Here is a 16,767-nt window from a genome sequence, read left to right on the forward strand (position 1 = left end):
GTTGCGCCGAGTACGAAAGTTTCGGATTCATTCAAGCTTCAGTATCGTGACTTTCCTTGGGCCAGGTTGGAGCTGCAGAGTGCCATTTATTCCTCTGTGAGGCTTCCAAAATCATGCAAAGTCGGAAAGGTTCTTCCGCCGTTTACGATTGTTCAATATGATAAAGTCATTCGGGATTCGAATTTGTGCTTTGGTAAATCAGCCCCTATGAGTTAGCTCCTATGAGTTAGCTTCCTGCAGGTAAGAGCAGAGAGCTGCGTGTCTCTGGCACATGAATTACAGACACAAGAAATCTTTTCACAGAGAACTCAGTGCAGCGTTTCTCTGAGTGCTTATGGCTGTATTTACATAGACCTTTCTGATAAAGCTTCCTTAGTTTTTACCTTTCCTTCTCCTTTAAAGAACTCCCATTGGAATCACCTAAAACGATCCACAGGTACAAAAGATAGGCCCTTTTGCAGAACACTGATTTCACCAGTAGTTAAAGTTTGTTTTGCATCGAATAAGGATTAATTATATCTTAGTTGGGATCAAGTACAAGGTAGTGTTTTATTACTACAGAGAAAAAGGAAATCAATTTTAAAATTCTGAATTATTTAATTAAAATGGATTCTATGGGAGACAGGCTTTCCGTTATTCAGAGCTTTCTGGATAACGGGTTTCCGGGTAACCGATCCCATACCTGTATATTATAACACAAAAAAGCTTGAAAATGATATCCTTATAATCTGTGTTTAGTGATGTCAGTGACAGTGGTGTTATTCCTGTCACATGACTCACTGAAACTTGTAACTTGTGTATTATAATAAATAATGTATGGATATTAGAAGTCACCACAAAGTTTCAGGACCTGTATAAAAGCACTTGGACTCGTGATTTATAATATCCTTAAATTTTTCAGTAGGGGTACAATATTCACTGTATAATATGGGCTTTTAAAATACAATGTCAAAACTGCGTGTTTTAAAGACTACTCATTTTCTATTTGTACTTTTATAAATTACAGAATAGTTGAAAGCGGTCTGCATATTAATTTGTGCAAAACTTTCTACTCATTTTCTAGGTAATTAGGGTAAAATTCAGGTCTAATTAAGAGGTCAGATATGTTTGATGAAAGTAAAAGGATTTTTGTATGTGGACCACTGTCTTTTCCTATCTTTTATTGTTATTTTTTTTTACACATTTTTTAAACTGTTTCTCACTGTTTAAATCACAGAAGGTTAATTAAAACAGCGCCACTCTCTGCATTTCCCGGGGAATATTAACCTTGCAAAGTTTGTGTTAAATCACTGAAGTGATAGAATTGCATTTGCTTGATAAGAATTTGCTGTGAGAGCAAAGACAAGGCCATTTATAGTTCAGTGGCATTAATTGCTTAGCATTTAGATATTAGCACAGGAGTCTATTAATTAACTTGATAATAAAACTATTGGAATGTAGGCCGATGAAATGATTTGGTTTTAGTGGACCCATGGAGCTTGCCAGCGAGAGAGAAATAGATTCCCCTTTTCACTCTTGATCGTAAACTCCCAGAACACATTTTTCTTTTAATGAGACCTGATGCTGGAGATTGTATTGGACCCATGTGACATGCTCACAGAATGTGTTATTTTTTTGCGTGATGCATGAATCAGGTGTCCTTTCTTTCCAAGGCTTAACACATAATGAAAGATAAGGAACTGAACGTTTTTGTATTTTAAGATATCGACATTGCTAGTAAAAGAGGTATGAGAAGTAGAGAAGTATGAGAAGTAGATGGCCTGATTACATTTGGCAATATGGCTAACTAATGTAAGTATGAAGTTGAACCCTAAGCCAATATAAAATTCTAGCAGTTCTCAGTCAGAAACAACATTTAGGTGCAGCACAATACAGTTACTAAAATCAGTTAGTATGTTAGTATCAGTAGGTTTGGGATCCCTTATCTGAAAACCCGATATCCAGAAAGCTCCAAATTATGGAAAGCCTGTCTCCCATAGACTCCATTTTAATCAAATAATTCAGATTTTTAAAATTGATCTCCTTTTTCTCTGTAAAAATAAAACAGTGCTTGTATTTGATCCAAACTTAGATATAATTAATCCTTACTGGATGCAAAATAATCTTATTGAATTTAATTAATGTATTATTGATTTTTTTATAGACTTAAGGTATGGAGATCCAAATTACGGAAAGACCCCTTATCCGGAATACCCTTGGTCCCGAGCATTCTGGATAACGGGTCCTATACCTGTACCAAGGATAGACATACACTCTGAGGGTCTCTCTAACCTTATTCCTTCAACATTATCTGGAAATCCATGTGATCTAACTTCTGCGTAAATCCATGGGATTTAATTTCTCACCCTTTCCTGTCCACAGTCACTCAGGATGGCTGCCCTGTTAAATCCATGCACATTCAGTACCTTGATGTCACATTGGGCCTACTTGATAATCAGGAAAATCCAAGAAGGTGCCTACTAAGTGCTTACCGAATGCTAAAGAATTGTGTCTTTAAACCATTTGGACTGAGTGGAGCTTCTGTAGTACTTGTCAATGTGGTGGCTGCATTGAATATGTGAAATTGTAATTTTCCGGCAGTTTTAGAGTATTTGATTGGGTAAACTTGTAAAAGGGCTATTTCCGGGGAACTTGTGGAAGTCTTGTAGTAGCTGTGAGGTCATTTGAAAGGCTTATTGCCATAGAAGTGATACAGTTGGGCAATGCCACTAAATGTGAAGTAGGGAGCTACATCCATGCCAGCAGTTTGCTGTGTAATTGGCTTTGATTTTGGTAAACTATTGTGGCATCAGATGCCATCTGTATAGGAGCTTAATATGAGTTTATATGTAGTTGGTGCATTTAGTGATTGCTTTAGATGTTGTGAGAGCGCTTTGACTAAATAGTAAATGTTTTTTTTTGTATTTCTTGTGGCTACTTTTCCATGTATAGAAACTTAATGTTAACATGGGCTGTGAGTAATTTGTAACAGTCCGAAAGAAGGTACCTCAACTCTGCAGTAATACTGATATGTTCCTATGGGTTTTCATACATGTCTGTATCTCTCAAAGTAGTTTCTGAGATGTTTTCATTTCTAGAATGCTAATTCCAGGGTTTTGTCTCAATAGCTCTTTCTAAGTACATAGAAGTGCATAGATAGCTAGGGAAACTAACACTCAGAGAGCTGTTGAGCCGAGATAGAACTTTAATATTGTATACATCTAATCCAGCCTGAAACCTCAGTGCTGTAATTACACTTTTCTCACTTTAGTGGCGCATCACAGTATTAATTTACTGTAAGTGCTTCTCCATTGTTTGCAGCAATTAGAAGTGCACCAGTACAACATATGTAAGAAGGCAAGAGAAGGTAATAATTCTACTCCAAGACCTTGTTAATGTTCTGCTATAGATGGAATAGATGGAAGATGGAGTAGAATGTTAAAGCCTTGACAGCAGATGGAGCTTAATAGGAAATTCTTTTGTGCAGATATATTATCTTCAAATCTGTACTTGTAGCCAGCTACTTGTTGTGGGTACAAAACACTAGAAAATACCCTGCCATATACAGTACTTAGAATTGTCTCTGCTAAGACAGAGACAATTATTATTTTGTAGCCATGACGAGTAGCTGGCTACAAGCATTTTTGTGTGTCATTTCTTCAACACTACCATAGACTATTTGTGGGCTAATGCATAAGATGTTTAATCTTCAGTCATTCAACCTTACATCTGGTAGGTTTTACACACTTTCGTCTTATCTTATTGTATCTAAAAACGTGTTTTATCTACCATACTGGTAAAATTTTGAGAATTGATTTTGTCATCATAGTATTGCAGAAATCCCATCTGAGATGTGTGATTTTAGAGACTTTAAATTCCTACTTTCACTAGGAATATTTTTTCATAATCATCTGTCCACAGAATAAGAGGAACTACAAACTTGGTTTCCTGCATACCTATTTATGATATACTGTATGATTTATCTGAATTTGGTGTCAACTTAGGTAAAATAGTTGTAACTATATAATTCAAGAACTGAAGTTTGACTGGCTTTAATATTCCTCAATATTTTCCAGTATGGAAGACCTTTGTGTCAAAGGAAGTAGTCAGTACAGTCCTGAAGAGAGATGAGATCAAAGAATCTGGCATAAGCCTCTCTGGACCAGGGGAGCATGAAACATGCAGCATCACTTTACTATTGTTCTGCTGCTGTATATATTATTTTCTGTGCTTTTTTCCCCACATCACCTTGCTTTTTCTTTACTTTTCACATTTGCTCTTGTTTTGTTTGTTTGTTCCAACCTCATGGGTAGAGTGTTTATTTGCCCCATAGTATTTGATTTGGTGAAATTACCTTGCCAACTAGCACTGCAATTGAACTATCATCTTTAAATTAGACCCTCAGAGTTTTAAACTCTTTTATTGGCCTTGTTCGTTCACTGGCAATGTTTCAAACCTCAAATGCATTTATGAATTATAACTATTTCAGAATTTACTGACAGCTTCATTCTACATTTAAGTAAGCTTCCAGTGCTATTTTCCAATTGCCTTTCTTTTCCTTTTACTCGTTAGAAATGCTTTAGGCTATTTTTTCGCAAGTATTATTTAAAAAAAAAAAAAACAACAAAAAAAAAAACATTCCTTCTAAATGCACACCGTTTTCTTAGCCTCTGGTCACCCATTAAAAAAATCTACTCTTTGGAGCTCTTAGTGCCACTAACTTAACAGAATGCAAGTCATATCATCTGTGTTTTAATCCAATTCTGAGATGACAATTTGAAATAATGTATGGTTTGCTAAAACATTTTCATACAAAATAGGCTTTTTAACAGGGCACAAACTTTGAGTGGCATGGATGTGATGGGCAAATGTATGAAACACACCCAATTTCCTTTTGGTCTTATAAGTGAAACAGCTTTACCTCAAAACGTCACATCTTAGTGAAATGAGAATCTGTCTTCGATTCTTTCTATTTGACATGTTTCAAACAAGGAATTTTTATAATTGTAGCTTTACAAATCTTTAAACATGGCAATATAAATTTAGAATTGGGTAATCAATGGATGTTTTAGTAAAAAAGTTAGAATGGTTACAAGAACTATGAAAAGTTTAGACAAGTAAGCAGCTGTCCAACCAGTTTGGGCTGCAGGGGTCAGTAATCAACCAGCAAGGGCAGCACAAGGGACAATTTTTAACAAAGAAGAATGGTATGGAGTAGCTCAAAGCTAGCATAAAGGCCAGTGTCATAAAAAGAATAAAATCTTAATCGGTTATTTTGAAATAAGTATTATACCAAATCCTAATATTCAGTGCATCCATATTGGCTGGGGAAAAAGGGATAGTTTACATTTATATTATTTTTAGCCAGTAGAATAGCCAGTTTGACTGATCTTCATTTTTTATTTGTTTATTGTTTTTTAATTATTTGCCGCCTTCCTCTGACTGTTACCAGCTTTCAATTGGAGGTCACTGACCCCATCAGCCAAAGAACTATTTCTCTGTGAAGCTGATTTTTAGGTACTATTAAGAGCCAGTCTAAGTGCTCAGCACGTGCCTGAGTTGATGAATTTACAAGTCAGGCTGACATACTAGTGTGCATGCTGCTATAATGCAGCTATTTTTTGTCTTCTGTTTGGCTTCTCTGCTTTTCATTATTCTGTGACTTCTACAATTCTATGGGCTGTCATTGGAAAGTGAGTGACTAAGACCAGTTATACTGCTTCTTTTGCCAGTATAGACATGTGAAATAGCATATTTATTTGGAGCACTTGGAACAAAGTTATATGCATTGCTTCTCTGCAGAAATACAGGGTTTATTTATATGGGTGTGTGCTTAGCTTTGGGTGTATAAGCATGTTACTGTTTTTATACAAACGTAGGCAGAATAGCTACAAAAGGAATAAGAAAGCTTATTATGAAAAACAAATTGTGGGTCAACACTGGGCAAATTTCCATCTAGGCAGTAACTCAAGCAACAAGATGTTTGTTTTCATTGTTCTACCTGCATCTGCCGCAAAAAAGCTAATCACTGATTGGTTGCTATTGGTTACAGTTCAGGTGCAAATTGGCCCATTGTTTATTATAATTTGTGTCATTACAGACTGCATCAGACATCTTTTCAGTTGCTCAGTGATAAACTAGAAAAAAATTATAAAATCTTAGTGCTGCTATCCTGAGTGATCACCAGGAATTTAAAATAAACACCCATGTGGTCATCACAGTAGTTTATCTTCCAATAAAACAACAAGCACACTCAAAATGGTTGGCTTATGAATAAAAGTACTTAAAAGTAATAAAAGAATCATTAACAATATGGAACAAGCTTCTAGTATATATCAGAAATGGAAATAGCGTCAACAAATCATAAACATTGTTATAAGGCTTTGTATTTCACTGAATACATACAGATCTAAACAAATAATCTTTTTTTTTTTTTTTTTTTAATGAAAGTAAACAGAAAGATGAGCACTCCAAGAGTAGTATAAAAATGTGGGTTTATTACACTTTTAAAACACTGACAAGTTTAAAAAAACCTTTTTTTTGCCTCAATTACACATCCTCCATTAAGGATGCTCTATTGAGGCGCGAAGCATGTTGAGGTAGAAGTAGTGGTGAACTAGCGTTATTTATGTTTTACTAATGTAAAAAAATCTGCATTTTTTTTTACTACTACTCTTGGAGCACTGTTTTGTGGAGACTGATTTGGTACGGCGAAAACCTGATTGTGTGTAGCAGAATCTCATGAGTGAAGTCCAGTATATAATCTGCATCGGCCGATGCCTTTTTGTGTTTCTAATGCATATTGTTCATATGAATGTTTAATTTTCTCATAGAATAGATACAACTTGGATAATACTTTACTGCTGTGCCCTATTTTCCTGAATAGTTTCAGTCATGCATTTTAACATTCCAGGTGGTTATGTGTAGCATCTGTTATCTAGAATGCTTGGGACCTGGGGTTTTCTGCATAAGTGATCTTTCTGTAGTTTAGATCTCCCTACCCTAAGGCTGCTGAAAATCACTTAAAAAAAATGGAGATAAAGAAAATAATTTTAAAAATGTTAAAAAACTATTTGCTTATAATGGAGTCTATGAGAGATGGTCATTCCATAATTCAGAACTTTATGGATCACGGTTTTCCAAATAAGGATATCTTATCTGTAGATATCTGTTATAATAAATAATTGTGAAAGAATAATTAAGGACCCATTAGGGTTTGCATGTATTTAATTGGTTTGACTTTTTTATGTAAGTAGTTAAATATAAATAAAGATATACATATAAGTGAGAATTCCCCTTAAAGAATGACAGCAGCACTTCCTCAGACATAATCACAGTAGGTATATCCCTATGCATATCTCTCTTCCACATTTAATGACCTTTTATCTGTATGAAGAAAAGAATTGGTTTGCTGAGCTATGTGTAGGAGGGCCGCAATGTATCTATATTTTAATTAGTTGCATCATGACTGTAAACGTTGCTTTGAAATAACTCGAAAAATAAACAGTGACATGTTTTCGGTTAAGCATTTGTGCCTACTGTGTATGCTGGAACTTAACCTTTCTTATTCAATTAGCTTGCTAGACCTTTGGAGCCTGGTCTCTGTAAATGCCAGCAGCAAATATTATCATGTTTACCTTCCTTTTTTTTCTCTCTTTTTTTTTAATATGTGAAGGAACCTGAATAATATGCTTTGTAATTTTCTCTCTAACAAGTTCTCTCTATTTTATTGTCTACTGTTGTATTTATAATGAAAAAATGTGGGTTATTTTTAGTTTTTCAAACAGCATTTACTATACAACATGGTTTACACAATAAAATAATTGGTAGCAGAATAAGATGTGAACTTTCCAAAGGTCTCAAATACAGAATTGTCTGATCATTAAAACTCCCAGAAGCACTTGTTTTCATTAGTAGGGCTCTTCCAGCTTCCCATTATTTTTTTTTAGTTCTGTCTAAAGCCTTACCAATCCCCTCTCTTGCCTCCAGGAAAAGAAAGAATGACTTACATTTAAGGGTACAGCTGCAACTTGACAGTTTGCAAGTTTTGACTGTTATTAGCCCCTAACTTGAAAATGTCATAATATATCCTATTTTTTTCCCCATTGCTGCATAAAGGGTTTCCAACCCTTTTGGGTAGGAGAAAAGAGTTTTTTTTTGTTTTTTTTTCTCTTTGGCCTCAATAAAGTCCAAGGTCTTGTCAAGGTAATCTTTAGACTGATACAGATATGATGATTTATATTTGAACTTAAGAATATGTCTATGATATAATGCTGTAAAGCGCAGGAATTGAAATGATTTAGGCCTGTGGCACATGGTTTTTGTTTTGACAACCATTGCCATCCACAGAAAAACAGCTACATTTTTTGCACAGTACACCGGTTAGCACTACCAGGGCACTTTCCATTTTATAACATAACAAGTGGTGACAGGCCAGCCACATCCAGCTTGTGCAGTGCTTCTTGCACAGAGCCGATTAATGTTCATGTATGGTTTTTTATTAAATGGTATTAAAAAATCTGAATATAGAAAATTCAGTTGAATAAAAAAACTTTAAAACCATGAATTTACAAACTCGAAAATCTCGAATTGAAATCTCTTGAAGTTTGCCTAGGACTCCCATTGACTTTTACATAAACTTGCAAGCCTTTAGATGCCGAAGTTTTACGTTCAAATTTTCAAATTAATAAATACCAAACATTTGGGTTTTTTTAAACCATAATTCAATATTGGGAGTTTTTGCACAAAAAACTTTGAATCGTGGAAAAATAAAAATCAAATTCAAGCGATGATAAATCACCCCTCTAAGACTCCTGTGCTTGTCAGGTATAAACTATATATATCTACATGACTTTGACCCACAATAGTTTAGCTCATTCTGATTTTAGTAAGGAATGAGGGTTGTCAAGTGAATTAATATTATTTAGCAACTATAGAGTTGATTGAATTATTTTACGCCTGATGTAAGTTATGTGGTCAAAAATCATGTCAACACAAACCCTTCTCGATCAAACATTCAAATGATAAATCTTTCTATATTTCTTTGCATTTTAAGTTTACTTGTTAATGATTAATGTTGTTGGCTTTTTTTTGTTTTAGGAAGTTGCACAGGAAGGTTATGGAAACAGACTCCAGCCTCCTTCAGTGGCTCCAGGGAAAAGCAACAATGAAGACATGAACCTGATGCAGCAAGAAAGGCCATCAAGCTTACCAGTAAGATAAAATTTTCTCATTAATTTTGCTAATGCCTGTCTTGGTATTTACCTTTGAAAAGTGACAAATACAGTCCCTACAATTCACTGAGCACTGGCAGGACATCTGATCCAGTTACTGACACTACTGCATGACTTACATTTTGCAAAGGTAACTGTCAGTGTTGCTTTAAAGGAGAGGGAAAGTTAATTTGGCATTCTACTGTCAATTGATTAGCCACATTAGTGCAAACTAAAATGCTAAATTTATTCAGCAGAAAGCTTTACCATACCAGACCAACGAGTCCTAGGAGCTCCCTCCCTTTGTTTAAGATAGCAGCTACCATTTTAGCTTGGTCTTCAGTAACTTCCTGCTGCTGGTAGCATATATCACACATTTTTATGGGAGGGGGAGCAGGAAAATGGAAAGAGGAGAGAGCTGCTCAGACTCTGGCCCTAGGAATTAAGGATTTTTCTGAGAGAGGAGAGTCTGATAAATGTACATGTGTACACAAAAAAGACAAGAAATCATGTTTCTTTTGATAGAGGACTCTCTATCTAGTGGCTATTCTGTGACTGCTTATGGCTGTATTTACATAGACCTTTCTGATAAAGCTTACTTAGTTTTTACTTTTCCTTCTCCTTTAAGTCTTCAAAGGCATTAAAGACTTATATACAATTTCTTCTGAAATTCTTTAAAGAGTTTGTTTTAACATCTTTTCCTGAAATTGTGTATTGATATGAAAAAATAATTAAATTCAAGGAAAGTCAAAGGGAACCCGTCACTCTAAGAAATAATTCTAAATTCTAATGTGCTACTCAGGCAAAATAAACTTTACTTACACTGTATAAATTATATAAATCTTGTTTTCTTCAGTCTTGGAATTCACAATCACAGCAAGCAGACAGGCACCGTTTTGCGGGCACTGTTATTAAGGCAAGCTTTGTATCGTGCCAAAATCTTGTGTATTAGCCAGAATGGGGGACCCGATGCCCATGCAGAGGATACACAATAATAGACCATGAGGAGGGAGGGGGGATGAGATGAGTGCAATGACATCAAGAAAATGCTGAACTGAAAGTCAAAATAACTGCCTGCCCCTGCCTCTGTGTCTGAGGCATAGAGGTGGGAAAGGCAAAATATGATTGACAACTACATTTTTTAAATGAGTTTCTAACAAGTATGGATGTTTGAATAAAAAATAATTTGTGTTTCATATTTAATTTGAAAAGGACTTTTATTATATAGATTTTTATATAGTCTGGGTGACAGGTTCCCTTTAAGAAGCAGTCATGCATAGAAATAATAGTTAGAATTATTTGAGAAAAAATCCTGCAATATAGCACGTTTAATGTTGGAATGTATTAAAATGTTTTCAAACGGCCATGACAAAGATCACAAACTAAGCCAATTTCCCCATATTTCTCTATTCTTTCTATTTTTCAAGTCAAAGTCTATTTTTTAAGTCAAATATAGATAAGGCTTGTGCATTTTAGTCAAGATTCCTACAAAATAATCATTAGAATCATTTGGTAGTCCCTTGTTATTGCTTTGCCAATTGCTCAATATTAAGAAGGAAATGCCTCCCAGCATTGCAACATATACAGTCCTTACATTAGAAATGAATGCGTGCATGTCAAGTGCCAAATACCCTACAAACACAAATTATGTTATTTCACTGAAAACCAGCAAAAGCCTTTTCCCATAAATGGAAAATGCTCTCAGCTTGAGCTTTCTGTCTGGTGAAAAGGTCAGCAAGAAAAACTAAGAGTACACTGAGTTTTGTCTGAATAGCCTCTGATAACAAAGTGCACATACACTGTGATAATGTTTAGACATTCATCCATCAAAGAAAGCTGTTTTTGTAGATGTAATTTGAACAAACCATTCCTTTTTTATCTGGCTTCAAGCCTCTCTGTTGAAGTATTTGCCCCCACTCCAGGCATTTGTGTCTGCTTCCCCTTCACTTTTTTTGGGTTTCATCTTGCCATTTGTAAACTATTTGAAATATGTTGTTTTCCTTTGTTTGGGTCAAGGAATTTAAGTTAAAAATTACTACTGTGTGATTGAAGCCTTTTAACTCCTCAAGCCCTTCATTTCTAGTGAATAGAGCTACCTTCCTCCATTTTCCAGAACATGTTGAGCATTCATTCTTTTTTTGAGCACAGACTGTAATTTAATGCTGGCAGTATGATGCCCTGCTGCACCTTGATTAAGCCTGAAATAAAGGAAAACATTTAAAAAAACTCAATGAAGGGACTAAGCTTTTTCTGAATGCTTTGCTCAGCGATAAATCTGCTATGCAAAGAAATTGAAAAAATAGATAGATCAAATATATATAAAGCCACACACACAACTTTATGTATATGACAATATTTTCCTGTCTGTCTAAAGTGCCTGTTTATGGACAGAAGTAGTTTGTTTATTTTCACCTATATATCATGTTCTTTATGTTCTCTTTAAATAGTTAATAGTATATGCTGCACTTTTCCCTGATTCTGTCAAAGAGTTTGGCCCTTTATTAAACAGTAGCAGAAGCCACTATTTGAAAGGTTTTGTATTTTAACCATTAAGTGCTGTGTTAATTTATGTGGCAAAAATTGCCTACAGCTAGGTTATGACTATATAGATTAGATCTATACTCCAGAGCAGTCTTAATTTCCTTGGAACAGACAACAGAAAAAGTTGTCTTGTTCAACAAGATGGGATATTCAGCCATCTTTTCAACTTGCCTTGCAATCAAAAGGGCATTAAAAGAAGAAATTGTGAGCACCTTCTTTTTGACAGTCTTTACTGGGTTGTTTTCTGACCAGTGTATTTTATCTTTTGTTAGTCCATCACGACTCCTTGCTGTCCTTAATTTTTTTTTCTTCTTTATCTTTTCTTCTGCACTCTGGCCGAAGCTTTGCCTATCAGTGCAGCTTACACTAAGTTATGGAGGAGAGTGAATCTGCTTCTCTCTGCCTGCTTACCAAAAATATAAATAAAATACACTAAAATGCACTTTCTTAGATTCCTTTGAAACATTTACCCTTAAAAAGTCAGTGCAAGTTACCTGTGGATAAACTCTTGTCTGAATAATATTATTTATATTTTTTTGGAAATTGTTATTGAAGTAACAATAAAAAAAATGGTACACCTGTTTTGTTTTATAAGTGGTAGACGCTGATAACAATTTAGAAACTGGGGTTAAATACTTATTTTGTAATCGATTGTGGAGTGTTTTGCTGCGAGGGCTGTTATCTTTGTTTTGCCTCCTACTATGAACTCTCAGTATTTCTATTTCTTTCCATATTTTGGCTACAGCTGACCTCATGTACCAAGTTATTGTAAAAATATGTGTGATAACTAATACCAAGGGGAACTGAAGCAAAAGAGATCTATTAAACTCTTTAAAGTCAAGCTTTACCCTGTCTTATACTACAGAGGCGATTCAATTTTGCCTTCTGCTAGCTACTGCTGCGATTACATTATGTTAACTTTGTCGTGCAATTTTGATGAGATAAAAGGAGTGTGCCCTAGTTGGAAGAATGGTGTGAATCCGCAGGGTATAGAGCAGGCAGTAGAAAATGGAATATCTTCAACAGTTTTATTTCTTTTTATGACACATACAAGTGGCAAGAACATTAGAGGTTTGAAAAGGCTTATTGTAACATCAATACAATTTTTGTTTTAGAATAATTCCGCTCACTTTATAGCTCTTCTAGCTAAAATATTCCTGTTTCAGTTTGTCGCAGTTCAAAAGTACAGCATTCCTTTCTAAACCTAATGAATATACTGTATGTTTTTTTGTATTTAGCAATGTTCAAAGCCTTGAGAATAACAATATAGTCTCTTTATTGTGCTTTCTTCTATAAAACACAAGTTGAATGCTCAAAGCTTTTAATGTCTGGTGCACCTTTTCCTGAAATTTCTGACTTTATGCTGTTATAGTTATTATTTGTAATAATAAAAGTTCCTTAAATTACACGCATTACCTTTCATTTACTTGATTTGATATTTCTAGTGACAAAACTGTGGAGGCAAGCCTGCCACAAATTAGCCATGTGCTTTTCAATTTCAGGTATTATACTTTGTGGGTGTTGTTCTGCATCTCCTATTTGTAAGATTAATTATGTGGACCTAATACCTTATTCCCCAGCTAGTTTGCTTAGGTGCAGTAACAATAAGATGTTTGCTTTAAAAAAAGTTGACCAGTGAGCCTGTATACTCCCTTTTCACTCACAATAGACATTGGATAAACTTACCTTACATGATCTGGCCTACACAAAGATACCATAGAGTGATATCTAATTAAACCTGGTTTTTGTTCTTCGTTCTCCTATGTTTTACCTACCCTTTCTCCTTTTTTATTTACTATCCCTATAACTGGCAGTCTGCAAAGAATACAAATACACCAGGGCTGGTAAAGCTGGAACCCCAACTTTCTCAAATGTACAGTGGTGTGAAAAACTATTTGCCCCCTTCCTGATTTCTTATTCTTTTGCATGTTTGTCACACTTAAATGTTTCTGCTCATCAAAAACCGTTAACTATTAGTCAAAGATAACATAATTGAACACAAAATGCAGTTTTTAAATGAAGGTTTACGTTATTAAGGGAGAAAAAAAACTCCAAATCTACATGGCCCTGTGTGAAAAAGTGATTGCCCCCCTTGTTAAAAAATAACTTAACTGTGGTTTATCACACCTGAGTTCAATTTCTGTAGTCACCCCCAGGCCTGATTAATGCCACACCTGTCTCAATCAAGAAATCACTTAAATAGGAGCTACCTGACACAGAGAAGTAGACCAAAAGCACCTCAAAAGCTAGACATCATGCCAAGATCCAAAGAAATTCAGGAACATATGAGAACAAAAGTAATTGACATCTATCAGTCTGGTAAAGGTTATAAAGCCATTTCTAAAGCTTTGGGACTCCAGCGAACCACAGTGAGAGCCATTATCCACAAATGGCAAAAACATGGAACAGTGGTGAACCTTCCCAGGAGTGGCCGGCCGACCAAAATTACCCCAAGAGCGCAGAGACAACTCATCCGAGAGGCCACAAAAAAACCCAGGACAACATCTAAAGAACTGCAGGCCTCACTTGCCTCAATTAAGGTCAGTGTTCACGACTCCACCATAAGAAAGAGACTGGGCAAAAACGGCCTGCATGGCAGATTTCCAAGGCGCAAACCACTTTTAAGCAAAAAGAACATTATGGCTCGTCTCAATTTTGCTAAAAAACATCTCAATGATTGCCAAGACTTTTGGGAAAATACCTTGTGGACCGACGAGACAAAAGTTGAACTTTTTGGAAGGTGCGTGTCCCGTTACATCTGGCGTAAAAGTAACACAGCATTTCAGAAAAAGAACATCATACCAACAGTAAAATATGGTGGTGGTAGTGTGATGGTCTGGGGTTGTTTTGCTGCTTCAAAACCTGGAAGGCTTGCTGTGATAGATGGAACCATGAATTCTACTGTCTACCAAAAAATCCTGAAGGAGAATGTCCGGCCATCTGTTCGTCAACTCAAGCTGAAGCGATCTTGGGTGCTGCAGCAGGACAATGACCCAAAACACACCAGCAAATCCACCTCTGAATGGCTGAAGAAAAACAAAATGAAGACTTTGGAGTGGCCTAGTCAAAGTCCTGACCTGAATCCTATTGAGATGTTGTGGCATGACCTTAAAAAGGCGGTTCATGCTAGAAAACCCTCAAATAAAGCTGAATTACAACAAAAAAGATGAGTGGGCCAAAATTCCTCCAGAGCGCTGTAAAAGACTCGTTGCAAGTTATCGCAAACGCTTGATTGCAGTTATTGCTGCTAAGGGTCCTACAATGGCAAAAGTTGGAACAGAGCTCACCTGCACAACTCATTTTTTAAACGGGAACTCCACCCAAACAACAACTAAGCTTTTTGAAAAGTAAACAATTTTAAGCAACTTTGCAGTATACATCAGTTAAAAACATGCAGCATTTTCATTTCATTTTTATTAAAGTAATAGTATGGTTCAGAACACTTACATAAGCCTGGTCCCCTGTTCTCCTGCTGATCTGGCTGACTACTTTAGTAGTAAACTGTCCTGAGCCTACCTTCAGCTTGTATCCTCCATATCCCACAATCCCCTGCACACATGATATCAATAAGAAGCATCACAGTGCAATGCATTGTGGGTTATGTAGTTCCTTCATGCTGGTCTGTAAGCTGCAGTGAAGTTGTTACAATTTGTAACATCAATGTTTTAGTCCCTCCACCCTTGCCAGGATTTCAAATGATGCAGAAGGAGAAAAACTGTTTTGCAGTTGGATTTCATCATATAAACATGGTATCTAATCATACTTTTTGAAGGAGCAGATTACAGTAATAGGTATATTAGGGGTTTCTGTTTTGTGTGGGGCTCTGTAACAAAGTTTGGTTCGGTAGCCGGAGTTTCCCTTTAAGTGATGCTGGACACCTTATGGGGTGCTACCATATAATCCAAGATAGGTCAGAAGGGCACACGCTGTTGTATGGCCAATCTTATTGGTGATAGAGGGAGGGCAGAGCTGTGCATCGGTATCACTGTTTACAAGCATGGACCAATATGACTTCTGCAGTGTGTGCAAAGCTGGAAATAAAATCACTGACACTTAAAAGCTGGCTTTAAAAGATCAAACTATAGAGATCTACTGGGTACAGTTTAAAGGCATTAATAATTACTGTTACAGGACTGCTGAACCTCTATATTTCTTGTTCTGGGGGGTTGAATATTTAATGCAAATGCCACATTTCAGTGTGTACTTGTTTCTTGAAATTTTTTTTCCTAACATACATAACAGTAACATTAACTATGACAATAAAAAAATCAGCAAGGTTCTGAATACTTTTTGCAAGTGTAATTTTAAATTAAGCAGATCTTAGCAGGTAATCTATAACAATCCATAAATGCCAACAATATCAGATAATAGAATTGGAGCAATAAAGATTTTCAAAATAAAGTATTTCACTGAGCTCACTGAATCCTGCATCATCTTAGATTTTTTTTTATTTCACTAACAAAACAATATGGGATATTTTCATGTTTCTCCAACGCTTCCATTCAGTTAATTTGGCCCTGACTAATGCCGAGAAGCTTTCTTTCAGGAGAGAAAGATTCCCTGCAAGCATACCCTTCCCAGAATATTTTTATAATTCATCATCAGCTGACATAGCCGAAGCAGTAATTTTTAACCACTCCCTATAGCTGCTGCTGCTGCAAGGATGAAATTACATCTTTGTCTTTGAAGTCAAGCACACTGTTAGGGTTGCCATGACAACAGGCTGCGTAATAGCCTCTGCTGATGATTGGTATTTAACGCCTGATCACAGTCTCCTATAAGGCTTATTTTGTACAGTGATTTCTGGGCTAATCTTTTTACTAATTTTTTTTTTTTAATCTACTTTTTATATCTTGTTAATTCATGTGAACTGATAAGTGTTCTCTATCTTTCGATCATTAGAAATAGGTTGTTCTGTATATGGGTAGATGTATGTTATATATATATATATATATATATATATATATATATATATATATATAAGGATATACAAATTCTTAGACTGTACCGGAAAGAAAAAAATCACAGGAAGAGC

General features: G+C 35.6%; 1 protein-coding gene across 11 annotated transcripts in view; it reads left to right on the plus strand.

Annotated features, from left to right (window-relative positions):
- arid1b (AT-rich interaction domain 1B) overlaps positions 1–16,767 on the plus strand; it is a 219,233-nt gene that overhangs the window by 64,765 nt on the left and 137,701 nt on the right. For all 11 annotated transcript variants that reach the window (XM_004914631.4, XM_031902970.1, XM_004914629.4 and 8 more), the window contains one exon: positions 9,079–9,192. In XM_004914631.4, coding sequence (XP_004914688.1) covers positions 9,079–9,192 — 114 coding nt within the window. The remainder of the gene's footprint in view (positions 1–9,078; positions 9,193–16,767) is intronic.

The sequence above is a fragment of the Xenopus tropicalis genome, chromosome 5 (genome assembly GCF_000004195.4).
Source record: "Xenopus tropicalis strain Nigerian chromosome 5, UCB_Xtro_10.0, whole genome shotgun sequence".
Taxonomy (NCBI): domain Eukaryota; kingdom Metazoa; phylum Chordata; class Amphibia; order Anura; family Pipidae; genus Xenopus; species Xenopus tropicalis.